General features: G+C 38.4%; 2 protein-coding genes across 7 annotated transcripts in view; both read right to left on the bottom strand.

The window, feature by feature from the left end:
• slc2a9l2 (solute carrier family 2 member 9, like 2) overlaps window positions 1-10,567 on the bottom strand; it is an 86,008-nt gene extending 75,441 nt beyond the window's left edge. For 2 of the 5 annotated variants that reach the window (XM_034870090.1, XM_034870088.1), the window contains exons 1-2: window positions 3,517-3,867; window positions 326-411 (exon numbers count right to left, since the gene is read on the bottom strand). In XM_034870090.1, coding sequence (XP_034725981.1) covers window positions 326-394 — 69 coding nt within the window. In that variant the 5' untranslated portion in view covers window positions 395-411; window positions 3,517-3,867. Of the gene's footprint in view, window positions 1-325; window positions 418-3,516; window positions 3,868-9,763; window positions 9,914-10,415 lie in introns of those variants that run through there. The other 3 variants (XM_034870089.1, XM_034870091.1, XM_034870092.1) reach the window with 3 other exon arrangements.
• Window positions 10,568-12,283: 1,716 nt separating this feature from the next.
• wdr1 (WD repeat domain 1) lies at window positions 12,284-22,719 on the bottom strand. 2 transcript variants are annotated; one of them, XR_004656430.1, is made up of 16 exons: window positions 22,475-22,719; window positions 21,062-21,183; window positions 19,917-20,007; window positions 19,682-19,829; window positions 19,013-19,193; window positions 17,739-17,816; window positions 17,438-17,518; window positions 16,909-17,142; window positions 16,137-16,224; window positions 15,782-15,938; window positions 14,843-14,930; window positions 14,565-14,675; window positions 14,269-14,442; window positions 14,017-14,161; window positions 12,596-13,145; window positions 12,284-12,538 (listed from the first exon to the last, which is right to left on the bottom strand). XR_004656430.1 is itself a non-coding variant. In XM_034870100.1 (15 exons), exons 1-15 carry the CDS (start codon window positions 22,488-22,490, stop codon window positions 13,039-13,041), a joined length of 1,821 nt encoding a protein of 606 aa, XP_034725991.1. In that variant the 5' UTR covers window positions 22,491-22,719; the 3' UTR covers window positions 12,284-13,038. The 2 variants fall into 2 exon arrangements, 1 of the variants encoding a protein (XP_034725991.1); XM_034870100.1 differs by having other exon boundaries at window positions 12,284-13,145.
• Window positions 22,720-22,909: the final 190 nt, after the last annotated feature.

Consider the following 22,909-nt stretch of genomic DNA (forward strand, 5'->3'; position numbering starts at 1 on the left):
TCACAAAGTGACAGCGGGATTCAGGAATACAGGATTGCATCAAAGAAATGAGTTAATGTGTACATTACAAAGTTCATGTAAAGTACATATTTACTGAAGTGCAGTTTGCTCAAGAATACATCCTGCCCATGCCTACTACCATTATAACTGGTCAAAGTATGACATAACAGGCAAATAACGAAAACATGTCACGGCCATGTCTTGTATGTTACCGGGATATGACTGTCCATTTGTCCAGCCAGTCAAATTTGATACATCACAAGTTGTAAAGTCATAAAGGCTATGAGCTTTTCAACTGCACATTCAGTGAGTTGATGACACTAACCTGTTCAGAAGTCTTCCTAGATTCGCTCATCCTGTGATCTGCTGGCTGGTCATTCTGTGGTTTGTCCATCTCAACGGTTCAGCAACCTTAAAGCAGAAGGTCATATAATAGACATCTATCTTACACAGATTATAGGAAGAGAAGACATATTTCACAACAAAGAGGGAAGTAGAGTTTATTAAACTGATGAGTGAAACATTTGCTGGAAAGGAAATAACACTGCCTCAATGTGCTGACGTAGTGACGCTGGTAAGAGAACACAAAGGACTAGGGATCAACACTTGGTTACAAGTTTAGGATTTACCCAGAAGTCAGATCGGTTTTCCAACATACAACAACAACATACAGTTTGAAGCATTTTTTTTCAGTTTTTGAGTAACAACAAGTCTGAATTTCTACTGCATCAAATCATAGAAGAAGTCTCCCACCTAGTGGTTGTAAGAATGATAACACTCAGAAATACTGGAGAGCAGACATGTAAAAATGCAGAAATTCTTTGAAATCTACAGGTCTCTAAATTAGGCATACTATTTCACCAAACACAGTTGGTGCAAGGTACGTTGTGGTGTATTCCAAGTGTTTTATATCTTTTTTGGGGTGGAGCAACTAGGCTTTCACCTTCTAAACAAAAAGACAACAAAGCATTTCACAGTTAACAGAAAGGAGTCAGTGACCTGCAGTGCTGCTGATTTCCTCTCCTACCCCACACTTGATAACATTTAATAACATTTGGTCAGCTTCCAGAATGCAAATGAGTGCCTGATTGGATGACTATAATGAAAACCAGCATGACTCTGTGTGCCGAGGAGCAGGATTAAAAGCCACAGCTGCAAATTGAACTTATAGGAAGACCTTCCCTCACTACAACTATTTGATTAAACTACTGCTTTGATTCTTCTGCTATAATGAATGTTTACTTTAGTGTTTGTTTTGATATTATTGCAGCTGTAAGCAGTCCAAAAAAGTGCTGCCGCGAGGGACTAAACACAGAGATGCATTCTTATCTGGTGAGTAGAAATAATTGCGTGATACTGCATGCTGCGGTCAACAAAAGTGTTCACACCCAGCTCCACCCCACTGTCCTTCAAAGCCCAAAAGAAACCCAGGTTTATAGGTGAAGCAAAGAAATATTACTTCACAACCCTTCGAGCTGTTCTGACTGATATTTTTCTTGGTCTTCCAGATCTTGCTTTAACTTCCACTGTTCCTGACGACTGCCATTTCTTAATTACATTCCAAACAGAGGATATTGGCATCAGAAAACAAAAGAAAGAGGAGTTCAACGAATGTGATCAGATAAGTAAAGGAAAGTCCTCAAGCTGTTCTCTGGGAATGGGTGGAAAATAATTGTTTGGTGTTGTACGTGACTGAGAGCTGCCCTTATTTTCCCCCAGTGTTGACCACGTGGGCATCACGACGTGAACAGATGCAAGGGAAGAAGGATCCAGGCTTCCCTCGGGAATCGGACGCTCCTTTGAGATCAACATAACAGACTGTCAGACACTGGGAACTAGCAACAAGGAGATTGCTTCTCAATACTCAGTTTTTTTAAACTTTCATTACTTGTGTTGTTTTATTTAGCAGAAGAACTGTTTTATAACTTTAACCTATTTAGAATAAAGTGCTACATTTAAGTCACTGTTTGGTCTGGGTCCATTTTTATTTCTCAGTGGAAGGAAAATGCTGTTATAGTAGTACACCAGCTCCCGGGGTGTGTGACAATAGAGTACACTAGAGGGCCTCTGACTGCATACCTTTCATTAGAGACTCTTCCTGCAGTCTCTACTCAAGTGCCCAATGCACAAGCAGCCAAAACACATCCCATGTAAGAAAGCAATTTTCTCATTGTGTATCCTCCTCTCCAATTAGATGCAGAGATTGGTTCAAGGAAGCATAAGCAGTTTTTAGGACTGCCTGTTTTCTCTTCGATGCTGTATTAAAAGGTATTATGAAGGTGTGATTTTTGCAAAGGATTACTGTCAAAATCTTCAACATCTCCTTTTGGCAGAAAGGAAAGATTGTTGCTGAAACAATAATGTAGTTTATTCATTTAGTTTTTCCAAAACTGTAATTATGTGACTGACCAGTGCTGGGGCTGATTATTGTGGTGCTGAAACGGTGGTTGTGATTGAATGTTTTGTATTGCACCTTCATGCCGCCTGAGCTTTGGGCATCCTGATGATGTAATTTGGATTTGGGTCGGCTGTATGATATTTTCCACTTGAGGGTTAGCGCCAAAACAATGTAGACTAGGTTTTACCTCCTGAGCTTCTAAGCACATTCACTTTAGCCATTGTTTCGGCTATTTACACTTCCAGTGCAAGCTATTCCTTTTTTTTTTTTTTTTAGTTGCTCCTCCATTTCTTCTAACTCATGTTTATCCTTCAACAGCCTTTGTTTTGCAATGAGAGCAGCCACATTGGCCTAAGCTTTAATGCGTGCTGACAATGTTGTTGAGACACTTGACCTAGATCCAACCAAGCTCTTCCCATTAGACCTTCTACTTCCAGTGTTTGACACACTGTCACTTGGTTTAACTTCATTAAGAGAATTATTCTCATCTTGATGTACATCCAGCTCCTGTTGTTCCTTTTGTGATACAGACAAGGGAACATGATTTGTGGAAATATGAGTGATTGTATTGCTTTTTTTTCCCACAGTTTTAGAAAGCCATCCTTTTACGTCCTCATGCAATCCGTTATGGCGTTTAAGTACACTTGAAAACCATTATTTTTGTTTTTCATGCAACTTAGTGGATTCAACAACCATTTGATTTATAGTCTCCAGATGAAATCGCACCTGTGAGGCATTGTCATCATTTTGCATTAAATCCTTTATTGTCTGTATTAGACCTTTAATTCTGTGAACCTTTCCTTTGCGTTCTTTTGAAGTTTCTCAATTTTATTCTCCAAAGTTTTAGAGGTGAATGTGATTTCTCTTTTTCTTCCTTCCATCTTTGAGAAATTGACATTCGAAATGGCTTATGATCCACTTGTTTCCTTTTCCCAAGGTATCACAAATCACAGTAATCCACACCGTTCGATCAACCAATCAATCCACTGATGCCTCATCAACCACACCAAGACAATAAACCATACAAGGAAACAATGCGTCCCCATTGGCACGCGGCAGTAACCCATTTACACTTTGTACACAGTAGGCGTACTAATACACACAAAGTTTCAACATACCGCTTGGCTGTGCTGCTTGCGGCCCCGTTCTATTGATTTCGGAGCTCCGTGCCTTCAATATTTCCTCCGATAGCCAATGCATTCCCTGGTTATCCGAGGAATCCGCAGATAATGCACCATTTCCGTAGATCCAGTTTGATGGATCACCTTTTGTTGACTAATATTGACTATTGTGCGCTCCCATTTTCACCCCCTCTCCGTCAAAGCCCAAAAGAAACCTAGGTGCACAGGTGAAGCAAACAACACTTCGCTCAAAACGTCATGAAAACGCCCACCACCTACAATATAAGCGCATAACACAATAATCACACACAATAATAAATGAGACCAGAAACAACATAATGTGGCTCCTACAGGTATGTGTACATGTTAAACACTTTGGTAAAATGTCGTTGAATTAAATGTGCTAAGTTTAACTTGATTTGAATGGATTTACATGCAACTGAAATCAGGTTTGGTGGGTTATTAGGAATGTTGGTATTGGCTTTTGTATTGGAACAGCCCTGGGCATGACGGGTGTAGTCACAGTGGAAAGAACCGGAAAATGATGAGACTGGCTACAGTGTGTCCTTCTCTCTTTTCTGACAGACTTATACACATACAGTGCAACTGTGCTTTAACTGTGTTCTCAATTTCACATGTTTTATCATGACCAAGTAGCATAATCACACAACATAACTTAAATGCAGTGTTTAACGTGACAGGGGCCTTACCAAATGTTATAACAAAGGAGCCTCAAAATAACTTGGACGCCTATAGCTGTACCATTCCAACCACATCTGTGTGTTTGGTAAATGATGAGACCGGCAACAGGAAGCCTACTGTGTTTCCTTCTCTCGCTTCTGCCAGACTGAAAGACGAGAGCTGGCTGCAGCCAAAGCTCTTTAATTGTTTGGGAGGATGCACAGGCTGAGTGATGTGGTTGAAATCATCATGTCCTTGGTCATCCAAGGATATTTCCTGATATTGTTATTGATCATGAAATGGCAAATGTAGACACAATTCATACATAGCCTACTACTATAGTAAAATAATCAAACTGATGTCCACAGTGGACAGCTAAAACTTGTAAAATGATAACATATGATACAGTTTAATTCAGCTGAAAGTCTGAAAATACTTACAAACACTACAGATGCTAATACTTTCAAATCCATAAAGTTCAGTGGATAACAGGTATGAAAATAGTTTGGTACAATACGTACATAGGTACAAAGCCAACACACCAAGACATTTTTCAACAGACTCAGTGAGAAGTATCCCTACGGGTAAACTTGCCCACGCAAATACTGTGTATCCAATGCTTCCAGGAAAACTAGTGGCCCAGTATTACCTAGACATGACAGTCAAAATGACACTGACACATGTTTAACTTTAATAAGTCCCTCCCTGTGTCTCACTTATTGCAGTCATATTTTATTTGGGTCAGCTACACTCCGGAGGAGAGAAACGTTAACTACATTTTGGGGTTATTTGAGAGCATGACTTTACTGAGAAAAACAGGACATTGCTATAACAAGATGCACCTAAGCGATCCTCTGTACAGCTCTAATTACAATTGTATTAACAATAACCAGTTACACCAGTAAGGGCAAGGGTGGTTAAAAAAATAGGACAGTGATAAACGACAAAGGTACTTAGTCAGTAATGTGGTCAACAGCCATGTGGGAAATTAACATTTCAGATTCAGAAGTAGGGGAGACCGGGTATGGTTTTAACACTTTTTTCTTCAGATTCAAATTACCTTTTTTTAGCTACATGTCTGAAACGTTTAGGCATTCATGGGGTAGGTTGTAACACATACTGGGTAAGTTGTAACAGGTAGACAAAATGCACCAAAACTAAGGATACTCCAAGTGATATGCATATATGCCACAACAACAGTTTTATTTTAAATGAATGACTGCAACAATAAAATATGTGTGAATATAGGGAGAGTATGTGCATATTGTGTGTGTTTGTGCATGCACACGTGGGTTTGTGTGCGCATGTCTGTACATGCACATTCACCTACCGATATGTATACCTTTATTCATATCTTCCTACTTCCTCACCAGGAATGTGATGAATAAAATGCATAGATGCATAAACTGCTGCCATGGAAAATGTGTGTGTGTGTGTGTGTGTGTGTGTGTGTGTGTGTGTGTGTGTGTGTGTGTGTGTGTGTGTGTGTGTGTGAGAGCAAATTAACATAAACATATTTATCCCCATTCCACGGAACAAACAAATGAAATGCATTCTTTAACAGTCACAATGGTGACAGGAACAAACAAATTCAACGCATTGTTAATCAGAATTGCAATGGTATCAAATGAAATTGGCATCAACTCCATGATCAGTTTTTCTCACCCAAGTTCTAGGCATAGTGTAGAATCATGAAAATCACAAACACGTGATACAACCATAGACTGTAGACTATCTACCCTGACACTGTCACCCATTATTCAGCTAGCTATTAGCATGGTGCTTTGAAATTAACAGAAGGTTGATACACCATTCTTCATTAGAGAAACTACATTTTGACCTGATATAACTCATACAACCTTATCTACAACGGTAAAAGTACTAAACTAAATATTATCTTGTGTTTTTTTTCTTACCTCATAATTAGATTTTCTGCTGTAGCTTCAGCAGAGATAGCACCTGGCTGGAAAACCTCTATGTGGGATCGTATAGGATGCCTGAGGAAATTAAAACTGTCACAACTCCTATCTTATCCTTGATTTGTGGAATTAGTAGTCTTACAACTCTCCCAGTGTTGCAACTATACCCAGTCTCCCCTATTTATTTTGGTGACGCCTGTGATTCTCTGTGTTTGAGTTTGGAGGTAATCAAATGAGAGTCGGCTCAGCTAAGTCAACTGAGAGTTTACTTTAAAGGGCCAGTGTACTGAGACAAAAAGAAAGATAAGATAAAATGGACTTTATTGATCCCAAACTGGGGAAATTCCCTGCAGCAACTCAAAACATGTCACACAAATAAAAATAAGACAAATACACATTAATTAGACCAAGGACAATTATACAAAAAGTATTATAAGAAACAGAAAAAATAGAATAAGAGTAACAATGATAAAAGTAAATTGTACACTATAAACACCCTTATTACAAACAGACAGGTAAAGAAAATATACAGTGTATATTAGTGCCACGGTACTGTTCAGCAAGGTTTTTATACTCTCTTTGTTTTGACCCCTTCCTCCCCATTTTGTCTGTTATGAGATGAGGTGAGGATGGATAGAAATGGCATATTGCATAGAAGGAGGTATAATAAATAAATAAATAAGCATTTTGCAGAATGTTGTCAAGTGATGGCTCATGTTGCAGAATCAGTTATCAGTGTTAAGTCTCTCTTAAAACAAGAATAAATCTCGGCAAACACAATGCATTTTTATGAATCTTGTAAGTTATTTCAATTTACAATGCATATTTTCAATGGCCAGAATCTGTGACTTTTATGCTCACACCATACGGGTCACAGATCAATTGAGCTGCTAACAATGACCGCAAGCATGAAAACCCCCGTCAATTTTGTCCCCTGACAGTTCAATCAAACTAGACGATTTCATCCTCAACAATGTCGAACAAAGAAGAACTGTACTGCTATGAATGGAAATTAATATTGAGCTGCAGGCTGGAAGATACAGACACTATGGTCTGTCTGTTTAGTTTCAAATCATAGCAGTCTCAAAACATGCAAAATACTTCTCCAATAATATAAAAACAAGCTCACCATAGTTTATTACTGCAAGACAGCCAACTAAAACTTTAGACAGGCCCGAAATCCAATAAATCGTCGAAGAGCTCAATTGCTAATTGTTCAGTTAAGTAAACAGACACTTCAAACTGCTGCTCAAACAACAACCGATGTGACGGAAATTCCGACGGATATGAAAAAAATTGGTCGCCCCCACTGATTGGTCATTCATTTGCAAATTAGCACTGAACACAAAGCACAGCTGAGGCCATGGGAATCTCATCAGTTTTGTGGGTATTTGGTCGTAAACCTAAGTATTTGACAAATTAAAAATCTGATCTGATGATGGCACTGATGAAATGTCAGAAGATCACAAAAGCCATGAGGATTGAGGGACCACTTTCAATCAGAACTATATCAACACATCATCATCTGCATAAGTTAACTTTGCCACCAAATAAAAGGTTCAACGGCACATTCATATGTACTGAATAATAGACACTGAAAGAAAACCTGCACAACAAACTACCAATACAAGCAGTCAAGTATGATGTACTATTCATAGAGATGATGCACTTTATTTAAATCAACCTAATCAAGCAGTCTGGATTAGGTTCAACTTTAGGCATTTAATCACATCAGATACAATGCTCACATTAGTGAACTGTACACCAACTAATCATTGATTGACGTCTTTCATGGCTGACCAATAACACAGTGTCATCTATTTTCTAACCATTTACTGCACAACAGTAGTCTGGGAAATTGAAAGAATTAAACCCCTTATAAACAGAGCAGAGTAAATGCGGCCCATCTAAGTGACAGCCACAGGTCAGATGTGGCCGACATGCAGGAAGTTGAAATCATTATTCTTATGCCATGTGTCTCCATAGGCTGGGCAGAAGACCCTTCTTTCTTAAACTCTTTCTTAAAACATCCGAGGTCATTTAACTTTGAAAGATTATAGAAATATTGAAATTCTCCCTAAAATCACAACAACTGCAGCTCTGTATGTGAAAAATGGACAGTGCTGTTGAGTGAATGTTTCAAAACTCTTAGAACCAAAGCAAACATTGGCATTTGCTTTCAATAGGCTCTTGCCTGATAATCAAAAGTGTATTAAATAATATTTCCCAAAACTAAAATGCCAAACAATGTTAAGTGACATGTTCAGTGACATTGAGCCCTTCTTCCTCTCTTTCTATGTAAACACTGCAGTCAGACATGAGGACAACAGTTAGATCAGGGGCCTTGTTGATTATTAATAGTAAATAAATCCTGGTACTTACCTTGAGTAGGGTATAGATACATCACGGATCAAAGTTTAAAATCCAAACGTATCAATACTGTATTGGAAGAAAATGTCTGTTTCTCCTACCATAACAATTATAAGAACAATGGACATTGCCCTTCCCGCATATGATCCATTGTACTGGAGCATTCCTTGCAGCATTCCTGATACTGGTGGAGCTTTTGCACACACACTATAATGTGAAGCGCAAGAGCTTGGTCTTCAATCCGCAAAGAAATCCCTCTCCTAATGCAGCTTTTTCACTGATCAATGGCTGCTTTATTCTCCCTTGGCTTCACATTAATTATATTATTGAATCTACTGGCTGGCAGCTGTGTATATTACAAACATGTGAGCCACATTTCTGCTAAGTGGAAACCGCATGAAAGAGCACCTCCTGTAGCATAAACGGAATCAAAACACGTCACAGTTTAATCGTTTGATAGCTGCAGTACATGGCTGGAGGATTGAGCAACTCAAAGTGTACATGGTTTAGATCAGGAACTGCCATGGAAAAAAGGACACTGCCAAGCACTGAAACTCAGGCTTGTAAATTGAACACTCCCTCTGGGAGATCTTTTTGCAGCCCTGGAGTCTAAGTAACCGACATAGTCTATTAGGTTCCCCAGGGTGTAGATAAACCTTAGAGTCGGAAAGGAATCCATGGGCAGAGTGTCAAACAATTCAAAGTATAGTTGAGGTGACTAAAATCGTTTTTTCTAACATTTCAATTTCAATTTAACCCATTCACTTTGAACAACTTTAAGCAATATAAGCTATTGTTCGCCATATTTATTCACAGCACATTTTCTAAAATCTTGCACTACTCATGTTTGGAAAAGAGTCCACTCCAGACCACATAATTCCAGCTAATGTGTGCCTCTCTGTTCAATGGGGACTTCTACAGATATTAAATAATACATTATCTATTTATGGTTTATTGTCCTAAATAAGTAAGAAATTAAAGGCAATATACAATTGATTCTGTCAACAGTGCAAAGTTCTGTCCATAGCTCATGCCCTTGATTTGTTAATTCTCAGAGATCTTTTTTTTCAACTGTGGTGCATGGTCCTTAAAACTGATGTCAGCAGTTGTGTTAAACATTGACTCTTCCACTGTGTCACCTACAAAGAGCCAAATTTGTAAGCACCAGTTATTGTGAAGTAGTGGATCAATTAAAAGATCATAAGTGTTAAATGTACTTCTTACAACAAAGAATCATTCGTCTTTAAGAAATCAATTAGAAACAAAAAACTTACAAGCCACTCTCAAGACTTTCGGCGTCCAAAATCAGGCTATTCTTGCAGATTCCACAACCAAAGTAACTGCAGGCACCTAATGAAAAAAACACCATTATCACATGAGAACTAGCTGGCTAACTTAATTTACTGTGGCTGGACATGAACCGAAAGTGGTTGGAGGCACAATGTAGAGTGCTGCTAAAAGAGGCCACCATCATTTCTGATCAGTAAATCATCTACACTATATAGTGTATTTTGCATGGTGAAGTTAATTAATAATGTAATCTTACAACTTGTCCAAACTGTATTTATATTTTGAAGGAATCCTCAACGTTTTGAAAATCCAACAATTAATTACTGGAGACGTTCCCAATGTAAAGCATCACTGTTGTGTGTGAAATCCCTGTGGACCAATACGTAGTTTGGGTCATTTTCATGTAAACATCAATTAAAACCCTTTAAATGTTTAGATGCTCTTTTGTTATATATTTTAAAGACATTGTAACTATTAGAGATTAACTCTAAAATGCATGGTGGTCAGGCTGAAACAGGGTTTATTTTTATGAAATAACATTATTCATACCTTAGTATGGCTACTTCTAAACCTAACACAGTTTACTATGCTACTCTTACAACCTGAACTGTATGAGTGCGTGTGTGATCCTCTTACCTTTTATATTTCCTTACAGATTGCTCTGACAAACCCAGCCAAGTTATTCCATTCCAACACAAAGGATGGTGACGGAATCAAGCAATTTGTTAAATAATCTACTGCTTTTTCTAACAGAAGCATTAAAGTGTTATATATGCTGTGCTGTCAGCCAATAGGCACATCGTTGTTTGACCCAACTAACCTGTGGCGGTGGAGGGTGAGGAATGGCTCCTCAGTTAACTCTTAACTGTTTTTTTAGGAGCCAACTGCGTGCATAAATATTGTGAGAGAAATATGGCCCCCTATTTCCCTCCTCCTCCCTGGAGCAGCAGGACTGGAAAGAAACTGGACTTCAGAACACACTCTGTTTGGCCACTTGCATGTTACAGAATTGTCCAAAGATACAATAAAGAAATGGCTAGTGTTAAATATCACTTTTGTCTGTATGATAATATTAATTTATGTTTGCTTTCCTGTGTCTAAATAAAGGTGAGTCAAAGTCTTTTTGTAGAGATTGGTTATAAATGAGTTGTGTTATAAATTGAAGATTGGCATAGAAACATTAAAGCCTGAGGTTAGGAGTAAAAGGTAGACCCTAATGTAAGGTCTATTTGGAAAGCAGCAATATTTAGCACTAGTTTCACTGCCTTCTCAGACAAGGAAATTAAATAAAGTTATGGCCTTGGTAGGTAAGGTAGACCTACTAACTTTATTAGGCCTACATAAAGCTTAATTACCGTGATTAGCAAGGCCATGGACCTTTCTCTTCTCTGATTCATTTCAGGACAGTAACAAAGAGACATAATTAAAAACCTATACTATAAAAAATATTATAAACCAGGATATGTTTACATGTGCAACACATGACCAGAATACTCCAAGAACCTGATCATGTGAATGTGAACGTAAATGTGCTCTTTTCTAGTCTTAACTACTCAAAGTGCTTTTACATAGTACAGGAATCATTCACCATTCAAACACTGCCACAGTCAATGTGCAGCGTTACTGAGTGAACACATTCAGTAATGGTTGTGGTCAGAAACCTGCATGTCTTGGTGGGCCTAGGTGGACCACACATAGGGTCAAAGATAAACAGATAAATAGACTATTTTGAATGCAAGACTCCACGTTATTAAAACAATGAAAAACCAAGGTGATGCAACATCAACCACAAAACAGACAATGCCATAAACTTGGACGGAGAGCCACTGGAAAAGGCAGACACAAAGTACCTGGTAAGCATACAATAATAGGGAAGGCAAGATTATCCTTAATACTTAGTCAAATATTAAACTGAGCACACTTCTCCAAAAAAAATAAATCCTTTTAACCCCCCACCCCCACACAATATCCTGTAGAATTGGTTACCTTGTTATTAATAGGCATGGCCAGTATCAAAACAACAAGATTTAATTTTGCTTTGTCTACAAAGGTCAAAATAGCTTGCATAATTACTTGATTGTTCAAAGTCATGAGTGTTTGTTTTGTGTATGCACTGGACTACTCCGTAATTTGAGACCATATAAAAAAGTTAATTTAAACAAGTTGGTAAGAAACTTGTCTCTCTCTGTCTCAATACAGTTTGCAATACACCAAATTAGGAAAATGAATACCTTAATAAGCATAAATAGGACATCATTTTTTTTTTCAATTATATGCTGGCTAACTTATTTGTAGAAGACAAAAGGGAAATCCTGGAAGGAGGCTTTCTCTACTGCTCCTCTCAGTGTGTATGTGTCCCACTAAGAGGGACCCCTACTGGTAACATTGGTGTATGTGTCGGAATACCATGTAATGGTGATGAAGATTCCCACTAGACAGCCTGCACTTAATTGTGTTTGACAAGTAGAAAGAGTGTGCATGAAAGGGAAAATGCATAAAAAGTTTTATTATTATTCATGAATTACTTCCACCGTGGAAGCGGATGCATAAAGACATTGGGAAACAAATAAGTGCGACAAGCATAGTGGGCCCAAACAAAAACACCGCATTAACATGGGATTTTCAACTAAATAGACAGCATCATGATTGTATCATAATGTTCTTTCAGTTCCCATTATTGCTCACCAGTCCAAGAGGAAGAGTTGTGAAACAAAGAGAATGAAACCTAAGACAAAGCAGAACACCTAGCTCCTTAAAACCTTGAAAATTAAAAATTGACAGGCAACTGCAGTTACTTCTCATTTCAGGAATGTAACCAAAAGGTTTAATTTCTTTCAAACATGATGTTGATTTAAAAACAAAAGAAAGAAAAAGAAACTTGCTTTTCTTTAATCCATTACGTTATGATGCACTGAGCCAGACAAGGATTGGTTTAAACTGAGTGGAAGCTTTTATCTATGGAATGTTGATCTTACAATTACTGTGGGTCCATCAAGCTAAAAGAGATGTGAAAGAACTCATGGTTACATCATATATTTGTATCTGTGTAAGTTGAGGAGATGAAAGAGACATGTCTTGGTTATTTTTATATGAGCTTTCCCCAGCCATATCCATTTACAATTCAGATGTTTACAGACAGTATAGAACACCGTATAGATAGTGAAAATACAGTAAAAAAAAAAAAAATGAAAAAAAAGGAAAGATTGAATTCCACAGTAGTCTTTGTCCCTGGAGATGTGGATGTTTGTCTGCTTGCGGCTCAGTATTTAACAGTCCACTGCTTGATGCTGGCATCATGGGAGGTGGTGACTAGAGTGTGCTCATTGACCCAGGCCAGGCCACTAACATGGTGCAACCGGTGAGTGTCTGCAGAAATCAAAGCATTAAACAATCTTGTTACAAAAAGGTCTTTGGCAGAGAAAAGTATTAAATATATATATTTTTTTTAAACAGAAAAAAGAACCACACACACGTTCAACAATCAATACACACCGTTATGTCTTGATTTTTATAAAATCAAACCCTGTTTTTTGATACTATTTATGGTCAGCATTTCAATACATAAATAAAATGCATTACATTGCCATTTTATGTATCTACATTCTATAATTACCTATACATTATTTTCATCATTAGTGGCAAAGTCAACTATTCCAATGCTGGCTTTGCAGGAAATGATACATGCACGTAAACCTAGTGTTTTAACAGGTAACAGCAAGGCTGATGTCCATACATTAACATTTTAATCTCTTAGACGTTTAAAGTTACTGCTAAAACAAACTGAACGTTCCCTATTGCTGCTACAGACCGCATGGCTCAACTACACAGCAAATTCACCAACTTCACTGTGTCTTGCTGGTGTGTGGAAAGCCTCTTTCACAGCATGACACTAAATCAAGGAAATCATTTTAAGAATGCTCATTTATCGAAACAACATGAACTCGTTTGGCAGCCCTGTAAGCATACACAAGTTGCTTTTTGGTTTTATTTCTGACAAGGTAACTGCACAAGGAGTCTTTGCCATAGTAATAAAACACATTTGCTGTTACTTTAAGCCAAGCTACATGCACTAAATCCATGATTTCTCTCATCTTAAAATGTCCTGTTGTCTTTGATTTTGCATGTCTGGATATTGTAGAAACATCAATTTAAATTGCTCAAACTAACTTTCACATCTGTGTTTAATTGCGTGCATGCCAAGCATAGGATAATGTACATGTGCACGTGTGTGGCCTACCTGCAAGCTTAATCCTGTTGTCTGGATCACCAACTGTCCAGATATACACCATCATGTCCATCCCACTTGTTGCAAAGTGCTCATTGTCAGGCGACCAGGCCAAAGTCACAGTTCTGGCATGGTGTCCGTAAAACTCATCTTTAACCTGGTTTAAAAAATAAATAAACACAATGTCTACATTTATATACAACTGCTATAGGAATTGGGTATTAAGCAATCCACAAAATATACATTGAACAGACAAATGTTTACCGAGTAGCCATCGGCCACAGTAAAAGTTGTGGCAACTTTTTTATCATCTATGGCTGCCAGATAGGCTCCATTATTAGAGTAGGCCATGTCTGTGATCGCTCCCTTAGCCTCGATAGTTTTACCCTGGTCCTTCAGAGTGTTGCCCTGAATGGAGTACAGACGGATTTTCCCATCCTAAGGAAAAAAAAAAGGACAGACATGTTTATTTTTTTTGTCCCCTAAACTCAAGAAGCCATTTCTCAAAAAGAGCAAAGTGGCCTAATCTCATTTTTGGCATGATCAAAATGTTCACTTACTGCTCCGCCCACAACAGCAGTGGTGCCCCCAGGGTGGATAGCTCCAACCTCTGGTTCATAGTCAAGATTTTCCAAAGTGAAGACTTTTTTCTTATCTTTCAGCAAGACAATCTAGAAAAAGCGAGACATGAGGAGTAACACCACCAAAATCAGATACAACATTTTCCGACACCTAAAACTTTAGAGGGTTAAATATCAGGCGGGTGATGTAAAACCTTGAAAATGTAAAAATGTGTTCAGAGGGGAGACATTGAACTAAGCAAGGCAAAAGACTTTACCTGCCCAATGCACACAGCCAGGGACAGCCCTCCTGCTGCTACAGACACACTTTTAGGCTGGAAATCCATCTTCACCACATCAGAGGCACTGAAAACCATAAAATTTAGAGAACTCTAAATTTAATCTTGAAACCCAATATTAAGTTGAAGGTACAAGAAAAAAACATATTCCAATGACCGGCAAAGAGACAAAAATATAATGGACTAGAGCTGGGCAATGGGGAGAAAATCATATGTCATGATATTGACCAAATACCTTAATATCAATATTGCAGCAATATTCTAGGGTTGACAATTGGTGCTTTAACAAAATATCTTCACACTTAGCTTTGAAAAAAATAATCATCATCAAAAATGATCATCAGTAATGTGGACATAACATCATCTTAATCCGGTTTGTCTGTAAGTGTGGCCATTCTTACTTTACATTAACGCTCTTTAATTTCTGTTGTATGTATGGTCGGACTAAAAGAGTGCATTGAGACAACTGATTGTCAAATCATTTTTTGTGGACTCTTTATGCTGTTATTTTGTGTTAAATATATGAACATTTGAATGGTGTGTTTGTTGGGTTTATCTTTTCGTATGTTTAGTATGTACATTTTTATGTGTGCACGCTTGTGTGGTTTGATTTATTTCCTACATACAAAATACAGACAAACCTTTAACTGGACTAAGACTATCTTAGATGTCGGGAGAGAGACCAGGCTGGCATCCCTTGACCATTTGAAGAAACCATAAAACGTATAAAGACAAACTGACACAGTAGGCACATCGACCCATTACCAACAGTCAGAATAAAGCTCTATTCCCTCCCAGACCACTGCCCTGCCAATATTAACTTCCATTATCATTACTGGACAAAATACAGATCAACACAATCCCCACTAAGTTCATATCATAGCTGTGATCTGCCCAACAACAAGTAATGACCCCCACCTGTACTCCGTCTTGTTGATGTTGGTGTAGCGCAGTGTATCATCCATGCTGCATGTCACCAGCTCGTTGGCTTCGTCGGTCACCATCTTGCTCACCTGGTTGCTGTGGCCCTTCCCCGAGAAGCAGTCATTCTCTCCGGTTTCTGCATCCCAGTAATGTGAGGCATTTGTCAAGGCGACAATAACAATCAACTGTAGACATGGATACTTTACATTGCAGGAAATTGGCAATGCAGAAGGGAAGCCACCAAGATAAAAGACTAACAATTAACATCTGCGAGAGCAGTTTAAAATTATCAAAAGGTAATCTCCATAAATTAATAAAAGGCACTTTTTTTTAATCAATAAAAGGATATTAATGTGTCCATCGTGACTCCCTGAGTAGATGTATGGTCGCCCATCCTTTTTGTGAACTGTCAGACACTGGATGGATTTGCTGTGACCCTGTAGGATGAGCAAGTACTTGTTTTCAGATATACTTGTAAAGGGCACATTCAAACAGTTAATGTAGAATATTACAACCCCCCCCACCCCAATGTTGGATATTGCACTCAGGAACCCAGGAGATCTGGCAGACCATTTATTCCAGTAAAAGCCACATGACTATTTTGGATGCTTCTGTAGTGAGAGGCATTTACTGTCATACATAAAACACTAGTGTAATGAATAGTTTGTGTGTCTCTCTCTCTATCTATCTATCTATCTATCTATCTATCCATCCATCCATGAGAGTTAGTCTTTTCACAAATCCCGATGCATGTTTGCAAAATTCTGGTTATTTATCTTCAACATTAACATGTTTTCAGCAACATTATAAGCAGACATGTTTTTTCCAGCAAATGTTTTACCTTTAAAACTGTGTCCGTGTTTGTCATAATTATGTAGAATTAAAGTTTGCTCTTCTTATTTACACTATGCGGCTCTGGTAGAGGTTTGCAATGCTTTGCAAACACCGCCTCTTTTATGTGAACGTGTGTCACTGGATTGAGGGAACCCTGGGCAGCTTGAACTAGTTGTTAACCACCATCCTAACAGTTTATGCAGTGGTTAGGTGAAGCCGGTAACTGAAATAAATCCAGGGCATGTTAATCTTGATTCATAGAGCATGCCTCTGGTAAAGAGTCTGACCTTGACGGTGCGTATGGGCCGGCCAGGGTTGTTCTTGTCCAGGTAGTTGATGTATCCAGACAAGGAGATGGTGAGGAGGTGGTCTTTCTGCCACAGGCAGCCCAGCTGCTGGTCTGTCACATCAGTGCCTAAGTTAAAGGTGGTGACGGCCGTACCTGCACCAACATCCCAGAGTTTCACCGTTTTGTCCCCTGAGGCAGAGATCATTTGGGAACTGTCAGGGCTCCAGCTGACCTGGAGTATTTAAAGCACGGGGGTATTGAAAGAAAAAGTTAGTGTTTAAAGACTGTTCAAGTGCCCTATCAATGTTGACTCAATGATAGAAAACACCAACACTACCTAGACAAAGAAATTATCAGTTACTTGAGGACAGGGAGTCTCTTTCAGAACACATAATTCTTAGTTTGAAAAGAAAGAAGCACTTTGTGTCCACACTGTATGCCAACTTTTATTATAACTAGCTGTCCTCATAAACAAAACCCATCCAACCAACCATGTTTTTTTCAATAAGATGAAAATAAAAACTTACAGCATATACTCCTCCTTTGTGAGCCTTCTCTCCACCCAGTGAGCAAACGCGCTCACCATTTGTTCCATCATAGACAAATATCTGTGACAAAAAAAAAAAAAAAAAAAGACTCATAAGGCAGACAAGGAACATTTATTTTGTAGACAACTACAGTTCGTGATTTCTTTGAAAACCTGCCAATTAGGTTGAGATAGCTTCTATTTGTATTTTTTCTGCAGACATAGTGACAGTTACTTTTATTAGATTAAAAATGTTCATATGGTCACATGGCCACACTTGGTAAGCCCCACTGATAACTCACCTGGCCATCAGCGCCAGCTGTGACAAACCGACTTCCATCTGGAGAGAAACGAACACAGTTGACAAACTGGCTGTGATCCTTTAGCGGTCACCGGGGGGACAGAAGGGAAAAACAATAGAGGAAAAAATATCCGTTAAGAAAGATTGTGAACATTAAAATACACTCCATATTTGTATATGGCACAATGTTTGACTTTCAATCCGTGTTCGTATAAGGCATGACATACTTCATAACATATCACATAAGTCAAACAAACACATTTGTCGTTCTGACAGAGACACAGTCCTTCATTTTAGGCTATCAGGGCTGAGCAAGGCCTAGTAGGTAAGTAAAGTTTATTTTCATACCACCTTCCAAAGATAAAAAAAAAAAAAAAAAAATCACTAAGTGCTTCGTGATAAAATGTAACCAACTATAAAAAAAACACAACAAACTAAAAGCCTGCTTCAACAGCAGAGTCTCTAATTCCTTTATAAAAGATTTGACAGAATTCACACTACGTAGGGAGGGAGGCAAGTCATTCCACAGCCTATGAGCCACATTTTGGAATGATCGGTCCCCTCTAGTTTTAAAATGAGTGTGGGGAACCACTAATAGCCTCTGACCTAATGCCCTGCCCTCAGACTACAGGTAGGAGTAGGAAGCTGTATCAAGTCAGAGATGTATGGAGAAACTTGACTTTGCAAGCCACTAAAAGTAAGGAACAGGATTTAAATTAATTCTACACTGGACTGTATCTGTGTATTTATTGCTGACTGTGGTAAGCATTAAATAATGTACTATCCTTGTATGAGGAAAACCAACTGCAGACTGAAACCTAAAAACAGACAAGGATTTTTAGGTAGAGGACAACATTTAGTGATCAAAAGCGTTCTAGGAGGGAAGGTCTGTATTTAGAATGTTGCTCACACATTCTCCAAGAAATGACTAGGGAAGTGGGTTACGTAACAGACAAACAAGGCAACGCTGTCAAAAACCACCAGGGTGTGACAGACTTGAGATGACCAACGGGCATTGCAAATAAGACAGCTGGTTCAAAGTCACAGATAAATTCCTTGATCTACTGCTATGTCTGCATTTGTTGAAGGCCAGTATTTTGTTACTAATGAGATTGCAAGTCAAAGAGGGCTTTTAGCCTTTGGTTAATCTGATAGGTCCAGCAAAATAAGCTTGGCTCCAAGTAAGTTGTTTAAAACTCAAATGCCCCTTTCAAAAAGCTGCACAAAGGCCTACTGGGACAGAAAAAAGAAGCAAATGCTATCTATGCAACTCACTCTTAATGTGAACTTGAACTTGAAGGGAGGCCCCTCGAAGAAGGACCCACAGGTGTCATCACTGGCAGTGGCAAGGCGGTAAGGGCGTTTCTGCCTAATGTCCACACTGTTGATTAATTTGGCGTGGCCAGAAACTTCCCCCACTGAGGAGCCAGAGTCCCACAGGAACACAGCTCCAAACCTACAGCAAAACATGCATTGTTTTGAGTTTTAGTAAGGTTTAAGAGAGAAGAATAAAAACAAAAGTCTAAGTCTCCCAGGATGAAAACAAATTTGTTTTGTGTGTGTATATATCATTTGTTTTGATTATTTATCTTTTTTTATGTTTAAATGGTGTATTGATGACAGTAGCCCAACAAATTTGGTAAGGCAAGCGGTGTGCTGGAGGACTGAAGGGGTCTTTAATGCTTAACAGTGATGTACAGTAAATAGCATTCACTACACAATAATTATATTTTCCACAATATGACATCTAGCGAGACAATCAATTATGATCCGATTCAATCCAAAACACCAACTTGTAATGTTAAACCTAAAAGTAGCTAAAGAAAATAATGGACTTGTGTACAGTGAAGAAGCTTCTTATGAGAGCTGATCATGCTGGTCTGAGTTTAATGAGGTAATAACTCCTTTCATTTATTAAACATGTATGAAAACTCTCATACTCACTTCTCTCGTCCATCCCCAACAACAGCAATCCTCTTGCTATCCTCAGTCCATGCAATGTCCTTGATCTTGCCTGAAATAGGGGTGTACTCGTACTTTAGAATGTGCTCCTTCTGGGTGGTGTCCCAGATGCGGATCTTTCCTGATGCATCTGAAAAAGGATTTAAAAACAATTATTTTATTGTAGTATTACCATTACTGTGGTAACCAACCACACACACACACACGCACAGTTTACCTCCAGATGCAATGTAGTATCCACTGGGGGCATACTTGGCAACAGTAACTGCATGGGCATGTTCGGTGTAAATGTCCGCTATAGCCGGATTCTGTAAAAGAGGAAATGTGAGACATAAGCAGATCTACAACTGTCAAAAGGCACATTAAGCAGTTCCCTCCTAAATTAGTCAAACGGAAAATTTGGTTTAATTTGTTAACCTAGACCTTATTTTCAAGGTTTGGCCACTGTTCCTGTTGCTTTAATCATTAGATGACTTGATGAGATTAAAAGTGACACAGTATCTCAGCTTGACACAACTCTGATGAAGAAATGCAAGTGAACACACTCAATTTTAATTGCTAAGTTAAACCTAATATCCTGAACCACCTCATCTGGTTGAGCTACCCAGGCATGTACAGAGGCTCAGTCCTTGCTGCACTTTTTTAAAGTTAAAAATCAAATTAGTTAAAACTTTCTAACCCGAACTGTCATTTAAAAATCTTACCTTTTTTTAACTGCTTCTTGGTTAAAGAGCAACTGAATATCAGCTGAAAATATTAATTTTTGCTATCCTTCGGTGTTTAAAAGATATCACATTGATGTTATACTCAGAGTTCAATACACCCTGACGTCACCCATAGGTGTGGTTACAGGTGCAACAGAGGCCTCGCTCCATTTGACCCATTTTCTATGTGGTAGCATGGTGCAGGTGGCGAATTGTCAATGATCAATTAAAAAGCAAGTAGCAAGGATGCTGTTGTACTTGTTGAGCATGACATGTACAATTATCCTAGAAATAGTTAAATGTAAGGAACTGCAAAATTCTAACCATGCAAAACCATTCTTAATGCAACAGACAGCTTGCAAATCTTGACAGAGACTGAGCAGCATAATTTACACCAACTGAAAACATTATGCCAACTGGTTATAGGAGTGCATTAAGAGTACACTTGTGACCACACCTAACACAGCTGCTTTTGAGGTGTGTGTTGCTTCACCCTTTAAAATTTGACTCACAAATTTCAATACAACCAAAGCAATTTAGTGTATCAGTGAGTAAAACGTCATCACAGCTAATAATGGCCATAACAAGACCCAGACTGGCAAAAAATAATTAACATTCAACACTTGTTACATAGGGCTTTTAAAATGATGAACATTACTTCAATGTTCCTGATGATGACACACTTCCCATTGGTATACAGGAAGTTGTTGCCTTTGGGATCACCGCCAATCACTTTTGCAACTCCCCTCTCCATCTGTGGGAGACTGGCGAATACATGTTCTAAAAAAAGTAGACATGACAGGCAAATAATTCAATTCATTAAAAAATAAATAAATAATTAAATTAAATAAAAAGTTAATGCCTTTTAAATGAACATACACAACAAAAAAAAACATTGAACTGAACTATTTAATAAGTGATTGGCAGATGGTAGTACATTGGACATCTCGGGCTACATGAATTCATGCAATGCCTGGACAAATATTTAAGATTGAATACAAGTATACAAAGTTAATCAGCATCACTCATTTCTTCATCAATCATGTGGAGGACTTGATATGTCTGCTGACCTTACAGATCTGGGTCAATAAGAATTTTATTTTTTAGCAAAAGAAAAAAAAAAAGGCAGAAAGACAAAGGTGGTGGCAGTTAAGGAAATACTGTACACAAATACTATCCTGTGTTTTATTTATTTTTATTTATTTATTTATTTATTATTTATTTTTATTAAACTGTGCTTCATCTCTTCTGGCATTTTGTGGCAAGGTTTCCAGGAGTGTTACTGATAACTGAATGGTTGATGCTGTTTTATTTTGTAGATGTAACGTTCATGTTTGGGTTCTTCGCTTTTAACATTACAGTAAAACTTACATGTTCAATCTTGTAATTATCTTGGTGAAGTTTTAAATACATGAATTCCCCAACAAAAACCATCTTCTGCTGTTTACCATGAAGAATGGGAGTAGTAACTGAAGCTCCTTAGAACTTACACTAACAACAGAGCTGTAACGCGGTGGTTTCTACATTGGCTCTAAAGTTTTCTGATTGAGCATTATTCGGTTTCATCTCCACCATCTCGAAATAAAAATGGCAGTCAAAACTCTGTAATTCATGCTTATTCAGCAGGCACACACCATGTTTCTGTGAGCTAGCTAGTTCCCAAACAGCAGTTCCTGTCTATAAGCCAACCTCTGTCTGGACATGTCATAATAATGCGATGTGAGCACAACTATTTCCTATGACTGATTTTAGCTTAACTTACGTTTGCTAACACTAAATTAAATGAGTCTGTAAAGAGCTAAATTTTGGCACACAGCATATTCACAACAAACCCGAGCGTATCACTCAAAGGTGTATGTTTAATGGGAGTGAACCATCGCGTCGAGATTTTGTATTTAACATGCAAAAGGAAGTGTCAAAATCATGACGCTATGGGCGAGGCTAGCTAGCTAGCTAGCTACAGACTAACGTTACCTGTCTGACTCGCTCGGTCTGCTGAATAATGTCGCCAAACATAACAGTTTCATTGCATTTTCTCTCCGCCGTGGCCATTAAAAATAAACAGACTTACTCAGTTCAAGCGACATTTTCCCTGCTGGTCACTTTCTTAACGTTACTCTTTACAAATGAATGAAACTGTTAAGCTCCTCCGGCTGTGCACTCCCTGATCACACAAACACGGAAGCGAGGGCAGCTCTCCTTCTGCTTGTCTTTGCCCATATATAGTAAACTCAGACACTACGCTGCGGCTGTCAGCCACTAGCCGTGCCCGGCGGTGCAGGGCGGATAAATCCCTGAATACAGTCTTTCAGGCTTGTGAAAGATGAATCCCAGATGCAATTTGAAAAACCAAGAAAGAATTTAACAACATTTTGCAAATCCTCAAAGACTCATTTACACATATTGAGATATAATATGAATCGGTTTTTGGAATTCTATGAATTGATTTTGAATCGCTAGAGCGTTAATCGCAATTCAAATCCAAATTGATTTTTTTGCACACTCC

Source organism: Etheostoma cragini, chromosome 4, assembly GCF_013103735.1.
Source record: "Etheostoma cragini isolate CJK2018 chromosome 4, CSU_Ecrag_1.0, whole genome shotgun sequence".
NCBI lineage: Eukaryota > Metazoa > Chordata > Actinopteri > Perciformes > Percidae > Etheostoma > Etheostoma cragini.

What these genes read in the sequence shown, in the direction of transcription:
- wdr1 (XM_034870100.1), bottom strand. An exon ending in GTTGGGGATGGACGAGAGAA is followed by an intron (nt 19,194 to 19,681) that starts GTGAGTATGAGA and finishes GTTTTGCTGTAG; the next exon opens with GTTTGGAGCTGTGTTCCTGT. An exon ending in AGTTCAAGTTCACATTAAGA is followed by an intron (nt 17,817 to 19,012) that starts GTGAGTTGCATA and finishes TGACCGCTAAAG; the next exon opens with GATCACAGCCAGTTTGTCAA.